At 34.5% G+C, this 20,586-nt stretch overlaps 1 protein-coding gene across 12 annotated transcripts in view; it reads left to right on the forward strand.

Annotated features, from left to right (window-relative positions):
* Positions 1-20,586, forward strand: part of LOC129906890 (protein Fe65 homolog) — a 359,219-nt gene that overhangs the window by 143,632 nt on the left and 195,001 nt on the right. For 11 of the 12 annotated variants that reach the window (XR_008770866.1, XM_055982874.1, XM_055982865.1 and 8 more), the window contains 2 exons: positions 9,131-9,213; positions 9,281-9,470. The exons of the other annotated variant lie outside the window; for it this stretch is intronic. Coding sequence is in view for 10 of the 11 variants with exons in the window: in XM_055982874.1 (XP_055838849.1) it covers positions 9,131-9,213; positions 9,281-9,470 (273 nt within the window). In the remaining variant the exon portion in view is untranslated. The remainder of the gene's footprint in view (positions 1-9,130; positions 9,214-9,280; positions 9,471-20,586) is intronic. 12 annotated transcript variants of the gene reach the window in all.

Genomic DNA, 20,586 nt, shown 5'->3' on the forward strand with positions numbered 1-20,586 from the left:
TTATATACATTGTATGTTTATTTTTTTGTCTACAACATACTGGAGCTAATATGTATATTGTAACGATGAATTTCTGAACTTATGTGAAGATAAACAACTGAACGCACCTTTAGTAATATAAGTGTGAACATGCAAACATGAAAACTAGGATATGCACGACTATGATACGACCGACTATGTTACGAATTCAAATGTTACGAGTTTTTTTTCGTTTTGTTTTTGATCTGGCAACAGTAAGAGGAACGTTTTGAAATAATGACAATAATGGAATGCAAGACGTGTAATCTGTTTGGTTAAGTAAGCCAAACAGAAGATGAGATTGGTTGAAATTTTTTTATGAGGTTTTAAAGAATGTATCAATACGAAAAAGAGGTCTCAGTCTCAGATGTTAAAATGGTTTTGTTACATTATGTTTCTAGGAATATTTTAAATGAAGAAAAAGAAATAAAACTAGAGGGATGATTGGACGTATGCTTTCCTTTAAGGCAAGGAATCTGGTACAAAATAATGAACCTTTGGGCATTTTGCGGACCTTGTAGGTTTTGGTATTACATATATGGAATTTTTTTTTTGAGATTTTTGTCCTTGAACTTGAAGCTTGAGCCTTGAGGACTTTTATGTCACTTAACATTTTTTTATGTAAGTATCTCGGATTGGTAGATTTACTTCAAAACTTAAAATTTTGCTTTATATCTTATAAACTCAGGTGAGAAAATCTTAAAGGTTTTTTTTTTAAACAAAAAAAAAACAAAATGTGGGATTCTTTGTTGACACTCCATTAAAATATTCCTAGAAAGAAACGACAAATTGAAGGTGCTACCACCAAGTCTTATAAGTGGAGCTAGGTAATGCACGGGTCGCAACGACAAAATACCTTTTTTGTGTTTTGAAAAATTCTTAAAACTTCTCATGTGAGTTTCTAAAATATAAAGCAAGATTTCAAGTTAAAAGTAATTCTACCAATAACTTGACATATTATAGTACCTACCTAAGAAAAAAAGGGGCAGCACCACCCTTTGCAACTGGTTAATGTTTCATAAATTAATTTACCAACAAGTACTTCAATAAGGACACAATAAAGTAATAAGTATTGGATATACCCAGAATCAATCAGTTTTTTTCATGGATTACACCTCAAAACTGACCTGCGAATTTTTCTTACTGTTTCTGGGGCGACCGGTGCCCATGGATTCTAGCTTTAAGGGAATTAAGGCAATAAGATCGCATTTTTTTAATGCAAAACGATTAAAAAATTATTAAGTATGCAGTTGATAGTATCAAAAGTATTTTTTAAATCATATTTTCTGATTTTTGAAGGTTTGAAGAAAAATATTTTGCACTAGAAACCATTTCAATTTTCTTCCTTATTTTTTATTTTCTTGCTATTGAATTACCTTTCAGATACCTACATACTCGTGTTTGTTGCTTTGTTTTGTTTTCGACCCAACCTACACGCTGCAACTTTTTGACACATTCCGTAATTCCTCCTGAATAACCCTGTATATATGTACCTTTTACATATTCACTTCTTAAACAAATAAACAAGTATTTCTAAGGGTCCTAAAACTTTTTTCTATTGACTTTTCTCAAAGCAACTAATTTTTATCTTCTGTAATAGTTTTCTAGTTTTAATAGTGCTTTCCCTAAATAACCCCAAATTAATAACAAAAAAAAAAAGCAATAGTCCATTAAAAAAAGAAAAAAAAAGAAATATTTAAATAAATACAAATCAATGTGAGCGATGGGTTAAAAAAAGAATTAAATCAAATCCAACATAAATGCAATGTGCAACAACAACACCACAGTAGCTCTCCCAACAAAAAAAAAATAACAACAATCGCTCGTTTTCCAAATAGTGTTAAATACAACCAAAAAATATAATACCCATCAAGTGCAATAGAAAAAAAATCACTGAAGCAACCACATATTATAACGGCATTAAAAAAAAAAAACAAATTCTCGCGCCGCTCAAATAGTGTTCAGTGCATACGAGTAATCCTTTCTTTTCCTTCCCCCCATCTTTCTGCAGTCTTACTTGCTAACGATTGTGGTATTGTGAGTGGAACCTCTTCTCAAAATGCCGCAATCGTTATCAGTTCGATTCCAGATAGATTATTGTGTGTGTTAATAAATAACCAGGGGCGGATCGATACAAATTGTCACTAAGGCATAACACTAGTGATAATTTGTTTTGTTGAAGCTCAAATTGGAATTTATATAACATATACGATATAGTTAATTGTCGGATAAGGTTTTTAAAAGTTTTGGTATATTTAAATGGTAGGTACATTCAGGGTCTATTATGCCAACATTCGTGGGCTTAGATCGAACTTCTGCGATGTGTACATTTACACTGTACAAAACAGGCCAGCTGTTTTGGCATTAGGTGAGACCCAAATAAGTGAAAATTCAGACTGTTCTGAATTTAATCTAAATGGTTATAGCTTTCTGCCATTATACTTTTCTCACCACGGTCTCGCCATATATACACTAGCCCAAAAAATTAAGGGAACAAAAAAAAATCGTGATTTTTTTAGTGATTTTCGATAGGCTGTATCTCAGTAAAAAATGATCGCATCATGACAAAATAAAAAACATGTGAAAGCTCTATTCTTCTAGTTTTAGGATTAAATGTTTAAATATTTTCTTTCTAACGGTAAAATAGCTAAATTGTTTGAAATATTCAAAAACCAAAATTTTCCAATTTTTTTTTGTTTTTACTTTTCTCCTAAAAAAGTGGGAAAATTTTTTCTGATAAAATGATTATTATTTTTAGAAAGGTTATTTATTTGGCTTTAAGATTCATTTTGTTTCAAACTTCTACGATTTATTTTAGACTGCAATATCAGTCATCAAACCAAAAACCATACTTTTAACTTTGACTATCAATATCTCAACAACGGATCATTGTACAAAATATTCCAGGACACATTTAAAAACTTCATTCAATTCTCTACAAAGAAATTGCTTTGTTAAACAAAATGGTTTCTTATTTTTGAGATTTATTTAGAAAAGCTATCAAAATAGGCATTTTTACGTTTTTTTAGAAAATTTACCGCTTTTTTATTTCTATGGGTGATAAGATTAAACTGAGGCTTTATTCATCAAGCAGTTTTTCTGTTGTGAGGGTTTGAACTTTTGAGATGAAATAAAACACCATATTTCTGCAGGTCTAAATAGTACTGAGATATAGCCTATCGAAAATCACTAAAAAAATCACGATTTTTTTTTGTTCCCTTAATTTTTTGGGCTAGTTTATAAGAAATGATGTAGCTTATCAACTTCATCCACAATACGGCCTGTGTGTAAACACAAATTTTAATTTCATGTGGTTAAAATTCACGGTTAAAAAGCGCATCATTCATACATGTTTTATTTATCGAAGTCCCAACATGGACAGTAATTCAACTTCTAACGAATTTTATGCTCTGTCCGACTCCATCCAAAGGATAGCTTCCCTGTATCCTCACACTGAAATCGTCATTACGGGCAACACCCGAAGGAAGGTATGTTGTGATCTTCGCTGAGTTAAACCATCTAACTCAGCTTGTTGACGAGCCAACTCGAATTTCGGACGTTGTGGGCCAAGCTGAAAACACTCTAGATTTGTTTCTTACCTCGGACCCTGATAAATACACTGTTAGTGTATTATCGCCTCTATCCAAGTCAGATCATTGTGTCATATCTGCAAATTTCTCATATCTCAAAAATCCATCATATCTCAAGAAAAAACACCAAAGAGAATTGTTTGGCAATACGAGAAAGCCAACTGAGAGGGACTCAACGGTTTCTTTGAAAATTTTAACTGGTCGCTATGCTTCCTCGATAGTGACAATGATTCCAGCGCAGATATGATCACAAACCTAATTCTCTCCGGAATGAGAAATTTTATCCCGAATAGGGTTTAAACAATCAAACCGAAAGAGAATGCATGGTTTGACTCAAATTGTAAAGAGGTTATCAGGAATAAAGAGGTAAGCTTCCGTTGTTGTAAAGCCAATCCCACTGAGGAAAACTGGAAAATGTTTAAAAAGGCTAGAAAGGTCAGCAACGCCCATATCTGACAAACCAAGTTCCTGCATGATCAAAAATTAAGGCAAAAAATACTACAGTGTCCCACAGGTAGTAGAAATTTTTGGTCCTTTTCTAAAAACATAAAAAAACTCTTCGTCATCAGCCGTTCCAACGCTTGTCTTCAATGACACTCCCTTTGTTAGCTCTGTCGAGAAAGCTAATCTTCTTGCAAGGCAGTTCGCTGCCAACTCGACACTGCCAGATAGTGTCATGACTCCTCCAGTACTTGAGCGTGTAAACGGATTCATGGGACGAATCTTCTTTTGCACTCGTACAGTGGCAAGAGTCCTGAAAGACCTTGACATACACAAATCCGCTGGCCCGGATAGTATCCCTCCCATCGTTCTGAAGCGGTGTTCTTCCACGCTGGCAAAACCATTGCGTAAGCTTTTTCATCTGTCCTACTCTACTGGTCTCGTTCCGAGTGGGTGGAAAACAGCATTTGTCCAGCCTGTCCCTAAAAAAGGCGAATCCTCCTCACCCTCCAACTATCGACCGATTGCACTTACGTCCCTTCTTTCTGATTAATTTCCAACTTAAGAAATATCTCGATGAACGGAAGCTTCTTAATGACCGGCAGTACGGCTTTCGTAGCAATAGGTCCACTGGTGGTCTGATGGTATATCTCACCGAACAGTGGAACAAATCCTTACATCGTTTTGGAGAAAGTAAGATTATTGCGCTTGATATTTCAAAGGCATTTGATAGAGTTTGGCATCAAGCTCTTTTGTCGAAAATGCATGCATTTGGTATCGATGATTCTCTTCTTCATTGGATTAGAAATTAGCTTTCGGGCCGTTCAATACAAGTCGTATTGGATGGTTTCAAGTCTGAAATCCACAAAATAAACGCTGGTGTGCCCCTGGGCTCCGTTTTGTCTCCGACTCTCTTCCTCGTTTTCATTAATGATCTGCTCTCTGAAACTTCTAATCCATTAAATATTTCGCTGATGATAGTACCCTCAGTTTTTCATATTCGTTTGAGGATTCACACCCAAGTTCTTCAGATCCGGAACTTCAACGACAAAATATGATAAGCTCATTAAATTCTGATCTTGACAGCATTGTTTAATGGGGAATAAGAAATCGTGTAGAATTTAATGCATCAAAAACACAATGCTGCTTACTATCATTAAAACGGAACCTTCCCCCTATGCCACTATCAATGAGTGGCACTTGCATCGAGGAAACTGATAAACTTTCCATTCTCGGTATGAGTGTAACAAACCACCTTCTGTGGAATGAACACATATTCTATGTCGCTAAAAACGTGCGAAATGTTTATTGTCACATCTAGGCAGGTGCTCCGATAACGTATTTGAGTTTCTTGGACAGAATACAAAAATGTGCTTTAAAAATGATAGATGATAGATCTATAACTGAGAAAATTGCGTCCCTAGACCACCGACGTAATGTGTCATGTCTCTCCTTGTTTTATCGCTACTTTTATAAACAATGCTCAGATGAAAAAGCTAGTTGCATTCCTCCCCTCAAACAATTTAACCGCAATACTCGCGCTTCTAGGAATGCTCATCAGTTTACCCTTGAGCCCAACTTCGGACGTACCGTCAAATACAGAGATTCTTTCTTTAGTCGCACCACATGAATGTGGAATATATTACCCGCCTCTGTTTTTCCCTGCCATTTTAATGTCCAGAGCTTTAAAACTAATGTGCATCGGTTTGCATTTCGGTAGATTCCGCTAGGTGGGGATTTTCTTAAAAATTTTATCAAAGCAACAAGAACCAAGAACAACCAATCAAAATATTTTAAAATAACCAGCCAATAGAAAGTACTTTACAAATACATATTTTAAAATTTGATTGCTTTGATAAATTAATAACAAAAATAAATCTGCCCCACCAAATTGAAACAACTGAAACTGAAATACAAAGGACCCCGCACATTTTGTATGGGAAGTGGCCCTCTGTGAAATTGTCTGAAATTTTAGTATGTTGTTCTCTTGGAGCCCCTGATCAAAAGTTGTTATGGGCAGAAAGTAAAAAAATGGACAGTTTTTAAGATAACGGGATTTTTCCGTTGACTATCTCAAACCTTTTATAAGGGATAGTAACTCTCTATTTTGTGTTTTGGGCTATATTTAATGGAATCCATAGGTTTTTAGGGTCGCTGAAACCGAATCCGAAGTCCATTTTGTCCCATCACGTCAGGTTTTCAAGATAACCTCAAAAAATGTCAAAGCCTAAAAAAAAAATTATTTTTTGATCTGGGAGTGCGCCTATGTTAATTATATGTTTTTCGGTTCGCTAAAGCCAGATTCGAAGTCTATTTTGCCCTATCAAGTCAGGTTTCGGAGATAACCTAAAAAAATGTGTTCGTTCCTTTTTTTAGGTTATCTCCGAAACCTGACTTGATAGGGCAAAATAGACTTCGAATCTGGCTTCAGCGAACCGAAAAACATATAATTAACATAGGCGCACTCCCAGATCAAAAAATAATTTTTTCTCACCTGAGTTTATAAGATATAAAGCAAAATTTTAAGTTTTGAAGTAAATCTACCAATCAGAGATGCTTACATAAAAAAATGTTAAGTGACATAAAAGTCCTCAAGGCTCAAGCTTCAAGTTCAAGGACAAAAATCTCAAAAAAAAAATTCCATATATGTAATACCAAAACCTAAAAGGTCCACAAAATGCCCAAAGGTTCATTATTTTGTACCAGATTCCTTGCCTTAAAGGAAAGCATACGTCCAATCATCCCTCTAGTTTTATTTCTTTTTCTTCATTTAAAATATTCCTAGAAACATAATGTTACAAAACCATTTTAACATCTGAGACTGAGACCTCTTTTTCGTATTGATACGTTCTTTGAAACCTCATAAAAAAATTTCAACCAATCTCATCTTCTGTTTGGCTTACTTATTAATATTTGACCAAACAGATTACACGTCTTGCATTCCATTTTTGTCATTATTTCAAAACGTTCCTCTTACTGTTGCCAGATCAAAAACAAAACGAAAAAAAATTCGTAACATTTGAATTCGTAACATATTCGGTCGTATCATAGTCGTGCGTATCATAGTTTTCCGTATCATAGGCGTTTTCCCATTTCGAAATATTGGTATAAATATATGGCGCGGACACGGAAATGACACAGTTTAATTTTGAAAGTGAAAGAATACATAACAAGGTGAAAATAAGGTTGGAAATAGTTAGTAGTAAATAAAGTGATTCAAAAGTGTGTTAGTTTGAGCGAATAATAAAAGTTAAGATAGGTGGAAATTAAATAAACGAAATAAGTTTTATTTTCAACCCGGAATAAAACATTATAATATTAGACCAGTGCCGATGCCTTCAAAAACATTAAAAAGTACAAAAAAATCATAGTAGGATGAAACCCATTGGAAATGGAGGGGAATATGATAAGAATGAAAGGAAAAATAAATTACGTTCGAGCCGAGTTCGGGAAGTGGGTGGGTTGAGTTTTTAATGGTAAAAAATGGTATATCTTGATTTCCGGCAAAACTACAAATCCTATAGAAAAAAGTTGTATGGCAAAGTTGTAGGTAATAAAAAGATCTACAACTTTTGTATCAACAATTTTTTCACATAACCTCAAAATTTATGTGAAAAATTCAAAAAACCGAGTTTTTGGTTTTTTATTTTTATCTTTTTCAAAAACAAAAATTTTTCAACGAAATTTGGTGAAAACTTACCTTATAATGTCCCAAATACACTGTAATTTATTTGATTTAAAATATTAATTTGTTCACCTTATTTTGACTTAATACCAAAAAAACATCCTAATTTTCAATCGAAAATTCACGTGTCAAAATATCAGCTTTTTTCAAAAAGTCGGTGGGCATTTCGTTCGTTAAAATGTCTATTTTCTGATGGTGTAAAAAAAATTTTACATTAGTATACTATAGAACATGTTCTAGTAAAATTCAAAAAATGAAAAAAGCTTGAATTCGAAAAAAAATTTTTATCATGCTTACAATTTTGGCCTATTTATTCAAATTTACACTTTAATTACTCAAAAAACGTAAGATTTCATGTAAAATTGATTAATCTTACGTTTTTTGAGTAATTAAAGTGTAAATTTGAATAAATAGGCCAAAATTGTAAGCAATGATAAAAATTTTTTTTCGAATTCAAGCTTTTTTCATTTTTTGAATTTTACTAGAACATGTTCTATAGTATACTAATGTAAAATTTTTTTTACACCATCAGAAAATAGACATTTTAACGAACGAAATGCCCACCGACTTTTTGAAAAAAGCTGATATTTTGACACGTGAATTTTCGATTGAAAATTAGGGTGTTTTTTTGGTATTAAGTCAAAATAAGGTGAACAAATTGATATTTTAAATCAAATAAATTACAGTGTATTTGGGACATAATAAGGTAAGTTTTCACCAAATTTCGTAGAAAAATTTCTGTTTTTGAAAAAGATAAAAATAAAAAACCAAAAACTCGGTTTTTTGAATTTTTCACATAAATTTTGAGGTTATGTGAAAAAATTGTTGATACAAAAGTTGTAGATCTTTTTATTACCTACAACTTTGCCATACAACTTTTTTCTATAGGATTTGTAGTTTTGCCGGAAATCAAGATATACCATTTTTTACCACTAAAATCTCAACCCACCCACTTCCCGAACTCGGCTCGCCCGTAATTTATTTTTCCTTTAATTTTCATCATATTCACCTCCTTTTCCAATGGGTTTCATTCTACTATGATTTTTTTTGGTTTCAAAAATTATCGTCCCTGGTCTATATGTATTGGCTTAGAAACAAAATATCAAAAAAAAAATCATATTTGTGAATAACTCCTCTAAAAAGAATTATTAGGTGGTGAGAAATTGGGTTTAAGTCCTATAAAAATACATCACATACATACATATCGATTCATTAAAAAAAAATAATACAGTGCCTCTCCGCGCAATGTCAAATGACTCTTTGACTGGGGTAATAGGATATATGAAAATCTAAAAAAAGAGTGAGATAAAGATTTACTTACTACACTATAAAAAAGATCATGCCAAATAACAGCCTTTTTGTAAAATTTTTACCGTAAATATATTATTTTTTACAGGATTTTGAAAATTTTTCTATATTGAGAAGTCAAACAATACCCTCATTGAAACAAGAACAGGAAAAACACACTCGAGAATACATGTGAGTACAATTCAAAACTTTAAACGATAATTTAAGATATATACATTTTATTTTGTTTAATTTTTAGGAGAAGAGGTTATCAAACTAAGTCTGAATCTAACAAGCTAGTTAGGTTCACTGTCAGATCTTTAGGATGGGTAAGAATAGCTGAGGAAGATCTTGTTCCAGAAAAGTCATCAAAAGCGGTGAACAAATGCATTATTGACTTATCGTTAGGGCGAAATGACCTTTTAGATGTAGTTGGGCGATGGGGTGACGTAAGTAAACTGGCATATTGTAAATTCAAACAATTATCGATTAAGCTGCGTCTATATTATGTTGATTTGTGGTGATCACCCCGCTTGATCAACAAAGTGGAGTAATTTCTATCGGACAGAGTATAGCATAGGGTGGTCAAAGTTTTTGCTGTTTACACTTAAAAATTGGTTGCATATGTATTTTGTATTATACACGTGAAATTTCAGCTTTTTAGGTGAAATTTAAGTAGGCACTCAACAGGCTCAAAGTTTTTGCTCAAATGGTGTTCCAGCTAGGTGCTCATGCCTAGTCATTAACTTTTTTTTTAATTTATAAAGTAAAGTTAGTCGTAAAGTTTTTCATGATATGGTTTTTTTTTTAAACCACTAATTAAGTGATATTTTCACAGATAAAATTTTTTTATTGTAAATTCGTCTGTAAGTTTATTTTTTTGTTTCAAGTTAAAACAAAACAATGAAATATGAGTGTCTCAAAGCCAAAGCATGCAAATTATTTATGTACTTGGCTTTCGGGAACTTGTGTGCTTATTATGTTTAAGCCAAATTGCAGCTCCAAACCAAGTCCTGTTACGATATAGTCAGATATTAAGGGTAAGAAAGTCTAATATTTCAAAGCTGATGAGAGCCCTGTTTCTTTTACTTGTGACTTGTGAGGGCTAAAACTTACACCATATTATGTTGGTATAGATGTCTTTAGCAATATAATAGGTGGGAAAGTAATGATTTATATAGTTTATTTTTTTTGCGTTATAACGTGGACCACACTAGTATAGCAGGACATAATTATGTTTACAGTATGTCCATGTTTGAGTTGGTCAATATTTTAATAAAATTATTTTTCTTACCAACGCGAAAAAGAAACATGGTGATGGAGCGATGAAGTCAAAGCAATGCTTTCAAGAAAAAACACCGCTTTCTGATAAAAAACCATGACTCGAAGTGGACTACAAACGCTACAAGAAGGAAACAAAGAAGAAATGCGCCCAGCATAAAGCAGAGAGTACGGAAAGCATGTATCGCAAGCTTGGGGAAATATCTGATCCAGCTGCTGATGTAAACCAGGCTCTCCAGGAACTGCGACATGCCAAGCTTACCAAGGGAGGGTGCAGCCATCTTCAAAATTGCCGCTCAAAGGAGAAGGAATGCTCAGAAAATTCGCTCACCAAAGTTCATTAACGATGCTCAAGGTCTACTACTTGTGAATGACGACAAAATTCTTCACAGGTGGCGGCAGTATTGTGACGAACTCCTAAATGAGTTCAGTCGAGAGAAAGTTACCTTCTCCCAATCTACAAAGGAAAGGGGGACACTCGAAACTGTGATAACTTCCGATCGATTAAGCATGAAGATCGTTGAACGGATTTTGGATGGCCGACTACGAAAAATTATACGGCTGTCTGATGACCAGTGGTGGTTTATCTCGGGTAAATCAACCACAGATGCCATACAGAGTTTAAGAATCCGAATGGAAAAGCATCGTGATTCCTATAGGTATTTGAATATTGTGCTAGCTAATTTCGAAATCAAGAGATCTGATATGGTTGTCCCTGAGACAGCGAGGGATTCCGGAAATCATGGAAATGTACGAGGAAGTAAAAACGAAGGCAAAATGCCCCGCAGTAGTCACCGAAGAGTTCCAAATCAAAGTTTCAAATCAAAGTCGGTGTGCACCAGGGAAGCGTCCTGAGTCCTTTGCTCTTTATCACAGTCCTTGATCTTCTGCTTTAAGGACAAGTTACGGATCCAAAAGTGAATCAGTTATTCTTTGCTGATGATGAAGCCATCATAAGTGAAGATCCAACATCTTTGCAACGAGCACTTGATGTATGGGTGGATGTTCTGGAGGGAAGTGGATACCGCATTAGCGCAAAAAAGATTAAATATCTATGCTGTCCATTTTCTGATTCAGACGGCCCTATTCCGAACATCTATTTTAATGGAACAATTCTACCCAAGTGTGAAAAGTTCACATATCTTAGATCTATGATCAACAACAAGCATCTTGTGATGACGACATCAACCATCGTATAAGTGAAGGGTGGATGAAGTGGCGAGAAAACATAATTTGTGATAGAATAATTCCCCTTAAACTGAAAGGAAAGCTCTATCCTGCAGTTGTTCGCCCAGCACTTACATACGGTTCACAATGTTGGACAATGTACAAAACGTATGAGAGTGATCCCATTCGAGATCGTGACTGTCGTCGATAATGGAGAAGAAGAAGATTTTTATTACTAAAAGACTTAATTCTTTGAAAATCATATTTTAACTGAATTTTTCTTGTTTTCAAGAATGGATTATTAAGTTTTTTGTCCAAAATTAAAATAAAAGTAAAATTTGTTTGTTGTTATTTATTTTTTTTTATTGATTTAAACTTGGACTATCATTTCATTAGTAAGCCGATGTAGTTTCGGAGTTATTTATCTTTTCAGCTCAATAGTCAGAAATTAACCCTCGCATAAATATTTAACCCAAATAACATTCAACCTAACAGTGTAATTTTATAGTTTACTCTTTCATTAGAACTGAGAGAAAATTCCTATATTAGTCAGGTTACAGGTTGGGTATTTATGTATATTGATTTTTGTTTATTTTTTTTTTTCAATTCAAGTTTTAATTTGTTTTATTGTTTTTATTTCAGTTTTAACCCATACCAATGAGTCAAAATATATGTATGAAATCGCATTTTTTGCGGGACAAATTTTTATTTCATGGAATGTGTTAGGGAGAATGTCTTTATCACAAAAGTCAATTTGTTGGAATGATAGGATGTCGGGAGCAGTCACCATCTTAGAAAAGAGGTTAGCACCGTTTTTCTTTAATGACAAAGGACAGACAAATGAATTCCTCGAGTTAATTAAATTAAATCTTATAGGTCCGGGTTTGTCTCGGTAAAATGACATTTTTACTGATTACCTCTTAATGCCATCGGATTGCTTCTCTTTGTGGAAAGCCAAATTTATTCCGACCACATGCCTTAAGTTACCACACTTCAGACGTCTGAACGCGAATCTCGAATAGATAAAGCGAACCCACTTTTGCCAAAACTAAGATGGCGAAAAAACCAAGCCGAAGCATACAAAAGAAATTTGGACCGCAAAATCGCAGAGCACTACTTAAATAACTCCGAAACAACAATAGAAGACTTACAGCACATAATAGAACAGTCAGCAGCCAAGCACGAAAACAAGTGAAAGCAAATATCATTCACCCTGGTACGATAGAGACTGGGAATCTAGCAGAAAAAATCATTCGCCATTGTAAAGATTTTTCAAAATGATAATGCCGAAAGCGCAAAAAAAGATTACTTAGAAGTAAACAGAGAGTATAAAACCTTATGCAAGCTTTAAAAGGAAAGTTTTGACAAAAAGCAAGCCGATAAGCTTATAAACTGCAAAAACTCGTCAGATTTCTGGAAAACCATCCAAAATATCAAAGGAAATAATATGTCAATAAACACCCAAATACCAACATCGATACTAAGAGATAGGTTCATGAAACTTGTCAATGCTGAATTCTTTGAACACGAAATACAATACCCCAGACCGGCTTTCCAAAACAACATTCTAGACTCTGATATAACACTCGCTGAGGTAATGTCAACAATATCCAAATTCAAAGAGAATAAAGCACCTTTCTGAGACGCCGTCTCATGAGATGGATTGAGACCACTAATCTGCTTAGCGAATTTCAAATCAGTTTCAGAAAAGGCTACTCAACCGTAGATCATATTTTCACCCTAACAAATATTGCGGATACATACCTACGTAGGCGAAAAAAACTGTATGTCTTTTTCGTTGACTTTAGAGCAGCTTTTGATTCAATTAATAGAAAAGTTCTTATATATAAAATGTACAGGGATGGAATGTCACTAAAATTCGGTAATGTTATTGAGGGCATTTACAGTCAAACATGGAATGCAGTATGGAATGGCATTAATCTCTCGGATTGGTTTCTCTCCACCATAGGACTTAAACAAGGATGCAGCTTTAGTCCACCAGCTTTATGTCTATACATTGAAGGCCTTCATAAAATCATGCCTTGAGAAATCAATTTTGACGGACTCCAGATCAAGATCTTAATGTACGCCAACGATATCGTGCTTTTGGCAGAATCTCCTGAGTCACTCCAGTTGATGATCAACAGATTGCGTAGCTGGAATTTGACCGTCAATCTAAACAAGTCGAAAACGATGGTTTTCCGGGGAGGATCAGGACGCTTAGCTTAAACGAAAAATGGTTTTATGGTCAAGATCTAATCGAAACAGTGAACCCTTACATCGAAAAACACCTTACCAAAAAACTATTGGCATCCAAAAATGTGATAGGGATATTTTGGAAAAATGTATATAGGAACCAAGACCTCCGTTTCAGCTCAAAATACAAGAGAGTCAGTGAATAAAGTCGTGTTTCATATTGTCTCCAGGAAATTTACATTTTGAGCCTCAAATTTTGTAGTAAAAACAGAAAAATCTTTACGAACACTGGCGGTTTTGTATTTGTGGGTGAGTTTTTCTAATTTGAAAGTGAAAGATAGGCTTATTTATCCTAAATTGGCCAAGAAAATATTCCTCAGTTTTGACTGACGGCAATTGTATAATTAAATCATTTATGATATAACCGTTTAAAATGACTCTTGATCGCACACCACCAAAAGGAACCGACAAAAATACAATAACACCAAACCGTTCCGTTAAGAGAGTCCTAGCCAAAACATCACCGGAACACTTTCCACCACAAAAACAAACCGCTGAAAGAACTAATATGTCCGTCGGAAATATGTTGGTTCCCGATCTTTTAAACCTGGTAAAAGGCACAATGTCCTCACTTCTGGATGAAAAACTGAAAGATCTTCCAACCAAAGCAGATATGGATATAATTGCGTCAGAAATCAATTTACTAAAAAATGATAATGTCGCTCTCAAGGCACAGTTATCGGAAATGGAGTCCCGGTGTTCCTCTCTTGAACGACAAGTTGAGCTCATGTCAAAGAAGGCAAACGAGAAAAACATTATTCTACACTTTCCAACTGAGGCGGGGGTCCAAGGAGTTGCAAAAGCAAGAGAACTTTGCATGGATTTGCTCCAAACCCAAGGCAGGGCAGTAATTGCTGATACACGCACGATTCGTCCAAGAAATGTAAACACAGAAAACGTGATTGTTGAGTTGCAAAACAGAGAGGATGTCGGGCGCATTTTAAAATCGGCAACACGGTTAAGAGGCACAGGTATTTCACTACACAAAGATTACCCAGCAGCAGCAAGGGAAAGGAGACGAAAACTTTTCCAAATAAAGTCACAAATATCATCGAAAAATCGAAATATCAAGCCATTTGTCCGCGGAGAGACCATCATAATCGAGGGAAAAACATTTTATTTTAACCGGAGTAATGTGTTGACATGTGATGATGATGGAGGAATGTCATTACTGCAGCAGCTGTCAAACGATGTGTCAACTAATGAAAACTCTACCACAGCTGTCCAAAGTGTAGATAGTCAGGTGCTGCCAAATTATTTTTAACGAAAATGCCGTCAGTCTTGTTTACATTAGTAATTTAAGTAATGTAATTGTAAAAAATGTTTCATGTAAAATTTGTTCGTATAATGTAGCAGGTTTAGGAAAAAAATTAATTTATAAAGAATTCTTTGATAAAATTAGACTAAATGATATTTTTCTACTCTTTGAAAATTTTATATATAAGGACACAGACAAATATGAGAATTTTTTTCCGGGATTTATATTAAATTGGATTCCAGCTACGAGGCCTCAGGCATACGGAAGAGCGAGCGAAGGATGTCTGTTCGGAATAAAAAAATCGTTTCAAAAAAGCACAAGTTGCCGATTTATTAGCGAGATGAATAGGACGGTTGTCGAAATAACCGCGATTAATGAAAAATTTTATATCATACCAGTTTATATAAATTGTAACAAGTGGATGGATGATTTTGCTGAGTTGTATAACTTTCTGTTGGAGCTGGGTAGAGAAAATATTATGTTAATCGGTGACTGTAAAGCAAGGGTGGGCGCTTCGCAGCTGCTTCAGGTGGAGCCGGAATTTGTGCCAGCATCAATATGTGATGAGAGATCAGCGTGTGACACAACGGTAGACAGCAAAGGGAGAAAGTTCATAGAAATGTGTGAAACAATCGGACTAACACTATTGAACGGGAGAATGCCGAGCGACAAAAATGGTAACTTCACCTTTATAAGAGGAACTTACTGTTCCACAATAGATTACTGCCTCATTCGTGGAAGGTGGCTTGTTTGTGTAGATGATCTAAGCGTTGAGGAACTGGTATATTCTGATCACCTTCCATTAAATGTTAAGTGTACATTCAGTGAATTACAAGGAGAAAGAAATGAAGGCCTGAAATTGCTGCCTAAACTTAAGTGGAAAGAAACTCTGTTGGCGTCATATCAAATGAACCTTGACCTGTGTATAAGTACTCTAAACGATGACCAAATTAAGTCCACTGGAGGTATTGATCTGCTAATCTCAAGCATATTTCAAACAGCACAAACATTTCAATCACACCGCAAGCTAAACTGGAAAGATCCATGGTTTGATGCAGATTGCGAGGCAGCAAGAAAAAAGTCTTTCAGCTTTCTGAAACTTCTCAGAGCATCAAATTCAATGTCAGCAAAATCAAGGTATCAAGAAGCAAATAAGGCCTTCAAAACAATCTGTAAAGAAAAGAAAAACCAATACTCTCGCTCTCTCATGCAAAGACTATCAGAAGTAAGAGACAGCCGTGCTTTTTGGAAGCTTGCTCGGGAATTAAATGGCATACCGTTTGCGAGGAAAACTGAAATAAGGATAACTATATTAGCGGAACATTTCGAACGGTTACTTTGTGTCTCGGGAAGCCCAAATCAAATGCAGTTTGCCTACCCATGGGTGGACCGTGCTTTCACAACACAAGAGATAACAGATGTCCTTAGCAGATGCAGTGTTAATAAGGCTCCTGGGAGGATCGTGTCCCGTACGAGTTCTACAAATACGCATCGGAAAATTACATAGCAAAGCTTACGGATGCCTTTAAATTCGTCTTTGACAGCGGTGAAATTCCACAAAACTTTCGAAAGAATATCATCTTTCCCCTATTTAAAAAAGGTGATGTAAACGACCCTAACAACCATCGAGGTATATCTTTCTTGAACGCAGTTATGAAAATTTTTACCGGAGTCATTCTAGACAGGCTGACACTCTGGACACAAGAAAACAACCTCCTAAGTGAGTTTCAAGCTGGGTTCAGGAAGGAATATTCAACAGTGGACAATATTTTTGCCTTAACAAGTATCGCTAGTTCTTACATTAGCAAACGAAAGAAATTATATGCCTTCTTCATTGATTTTAAGGCAGCCTTCGACTCAATCAACCGGATCGCTCTTTTCTATAAACTCAGTTGCCTCGGTTTGTCATCAAAAATGCTAACGATAATACGCCGGCTGTATGAAGATAATTTATCAGGAGTATGGGACGGAGCTGAAGGATCAGACTGGTTTCAAACGACATCAGGAGTCAAACAAGGTTGCCTTTTGAGTCCACTCCTCTTCTCACTCTTCTTAGATGACCTGACAACGTTTCTACCAGGAGGTATTTCTTTTGCGGGTACTGACATAAAAGCATTGCTTTATGCAGACGACATTGTTATTTTTGCAGAGACTCAAAATATGTTGCAAATCATGATAAACAAATTGCAATTGTACTGCCAGCTGTGGAGTCTCACAGTTAATACCAGAAAGTCTAAAGTGATGATTTTTCGAAATGGAACAGGACGGTATGCAAGGGATGAGAAGTGGCAATGGGAAAGTGAGGAACTCGAGGTGGTAAGGGAGTATAAATACCTCGGAATTATCATAACCCCGCAGCTCTCTTTCAAAAAGCATCTTCAGGAAAAGTTGAAGGAAGCAAAAAAAGCAATCAACTGCAATTGGAACGGAGCACTTGGGAAAAAACATATCGCTCCGAGTGCTAAGTACAAGCTTTTTGAAGCGGTCATGCGATCAGTTATGTGTTATGCGGGTCAAGTTTGGGGAATAAATCAGCATGAGGAAGTTGAAAAACTTTTAAGGTAGGTACTTTATAAAAAAGATATTCTGGCTCCCGGAAAATACCCCGACAATGGTGCACTTAGAGACCGGTGTCGCGTCGCTCTACGTCTTCACCCTTAAAATGCATCTGTACTATATATCCAAAATACACTAGCCCAAAAAATTAAGGGAACAAAAAAATATCGTCATTTTTTTAGTGATTTTCGATAGGCTGTATCTCAGTAAAAAATGATCGCATCATGACAAAATAAAAAGCATGTGAAAGCTCTATTCATCTAGTTTTAGGATTAAATGTTAAAATATTTTCTTTCTAACGGTAAAATAGCTAAACTGTTGGAAATGTTCAAAAACCAACATTTTCCAATTTTTTTTCGTTTTTACTGTTCTCCTAAGAAAGTGGGAAAATTTTTTCTGATAAAATGATTATTATTTTTAGAGAGGCTATTTATTTGGCTTTTATATTCATTTTGTTTCAAACTTCTACGATTTTTTTTAGACTGCAATATCAGTCATCAAACCAAAACCCATACTTTAGACTTTGACTATCAATATCTCAACAACGGATTACTGTACAGAATATTCAAAGACACATTTAAAAACTTCATATAAATATATTGAGTAACTTATCTTTTTGTTTGTATTTGAGTGTTTTGTGTGTAGGCATTACTTTATAGACGCTAAAAAGACTAAAAAAAACATAGAAAAAGGCAAAAAAAGGCAATAACAAGAGAAAAGGCAAAAAAAGGCAAAAACGTAAGAAAAGGCAAAAAAAAGGCAAAATAAAATACATATATTTGGCACGAGAGGGGCGTGAAACGTGTTTGTTTTTAATCTATAGTGTCGTACGATTGAGCAAGAAAAAAAGGCAAATTCCACAACATCCTATCCCTGCTTATCACCCATAGAAATAAAATAGCGGTAATTTTTCTAAAAAACCGTAAAAATGCCTATTTTGATAGCTTTTCTAAATTAATCTAAAAAATAAGAAAACAATTTTTTTAACTAACCAAACTTAATTTCTTTGTAGAAAATTAAATGAAGTTTTTAAATGTGTCTTTGAATATTCTGTACAGTAATCCGTTGTTGAGATATTGATAGTCAAAGTCTAAAGTATGGGTTTTGGTTTGATGACTGATATTGCAGTCTAAAAAAAATCGTAGAAGTTTGAAACAAAATAAATATAAAAGCCAAATAAATAGCCTTCCTAAAAATAATAATTATTTTATCAGAAAAAATTTTCCCACTTTCTTAGGAGAACAATAAAAACGAAAAAAAATTGGAAAATGTTGGTTTTTGAACATTTCCAACAGTTTAGCTATTTTACCGTTAGAAAGAAAATATTTTAACATTTAATCCTAAAACTAGAAGAAGAGAGCTTTCACATGCTTTTTAGTTTGTCATAATGCGATCATTTTTTACTGAGATACGGCCTATCGAAAATCACTAAAAAAATGACGATATTTTTTTGTTCCCTTAATTTTTTGGGCTAGTGTAATAGTGCTCCCAAATCATCGACTGTCAAACAAGATAGTAAGACATCTTTTATCTCAAAAGTCTCAATTCTTTGAAGAATGGACCAGACTTGGCACCCAACATGAGATCCAGTTATTAGAAAACAACTTAGAATCATGGAAAGACAGCTTCCCTACATTGTTGGAAAAAATCGAAGTTTCAATGTTTGCTAAATTTGAAGAATCGGCTCATAGGAGCGAATCCCGAAATATGTATAAGGTGCTGCAATACAACCTTGGCGAAAATAACTATTTCAATGACCGTTTTTCAATTAGTTTAATATCATCGATTTTCAAAACCAGGGGGGAATTGCTTCACCTAAACTATCAACCTTATGGACCTGAAGGGAGCACAGAGTGCAGTCTTTGCAACCTGCGAGCAACCGAAAATGCCCTTCACTCCTTGGGAACATGCCCAATATTGAAAACGATTCGACGTGCACACTGGGGAAAATGGTTCCTGACTTTAGAAGAAACCAAGGACATACTCAACGGCCAAAATTGGACGAACTTATACTCATTCGTCAAGACAGCATATAATTATAGAATTCAAATTATAAATGAAGCTTTTTAAAATATAGGCGTGAATCCATATTAATTATACAGGGTGTCCGGTAAAAAATGGATAAGCCTAAAATGGCTGATAGGTGCACTTTTGACTGTTCTGAAACCGAATAGAAAAAGTTTCTATCGCAACCAGTTTAGAAAATATTAGCTTTTTTTCGTTCAGTGTACTTTTAATTTCATCATCTTACGTTTTCTTTAACCACAACCACGAATGAATGAATTTTATAAATTTCTTATTTTTATAATTTTCTACAATAATTGGCTCACTACATAAGAAGTTAAAAGTTTTTACAACTGTTGCATCTTTTCTTTAAAAAAATTTTGAAATTAGTTTTTCGATGCAAAATGTAAAAAAAATATTTTATGAAAATTTTCAAACACCTGTAGTATAAAAAAAAATCCATAGGAACGTAGGTGGCCAACTTTTTTAAAAATATGCGCATCCAAAGGGGACTGCAGAATGGTAAAAGTTTTTATCAAATCTAGAGTTACTAGGAAGTTATTGGTACCAAAGTGCAAAAAAAGCCTATTAATTTAATAAATTATTTTAACTGTAAAATCTTAAGTTTTTCACATTGCTGCCTCAAATGCATGGATTCCATCAGTTTTTTTAATCAGTCATATTTTACAATAATTCTTCTTACACATAACTATTAAAAAAGCGTTATAACCGTTGAAAAATGGCTATAAAATAAATAATTTAACTTTTTTTAATGCAAAGTAGAAAAAAAAATATTTGTTTGCTCAGTTTAAGCATGGGCATACAATTGTGCATCGGGACAGCTTGTTTTGAGTTTTGACTTCTTAATGATCTCGTTTTAAAGAAAAATTGAGATTTTCGGTCCCGTTGGCCCAATGCAAACTCATCGAAAATGTTGCAATGTTTTCGAATTTTTGTTCAATTCCCAATGTTATTGGGCTACGAAAAACATCCAATATTTGTTAGATGCAATTTAATTTACAGTTAATATTGTGAGCCACTTC

The sequence above is a fragment of the Episyrphus balteatus genome, chromosome 1 (genome assembly GCF_945859705.1).
Source record: "Episyrphus balteatus chromosome 1, idEpiBalt1.1, whole genome shotgun sequence".
Taxonomy (NCBI): Eukaryota; Metazoa; Arthropoda; class Insecta; order Diptera; family Syrphidae; genus Episyrphus; species Episyrphus balteatus.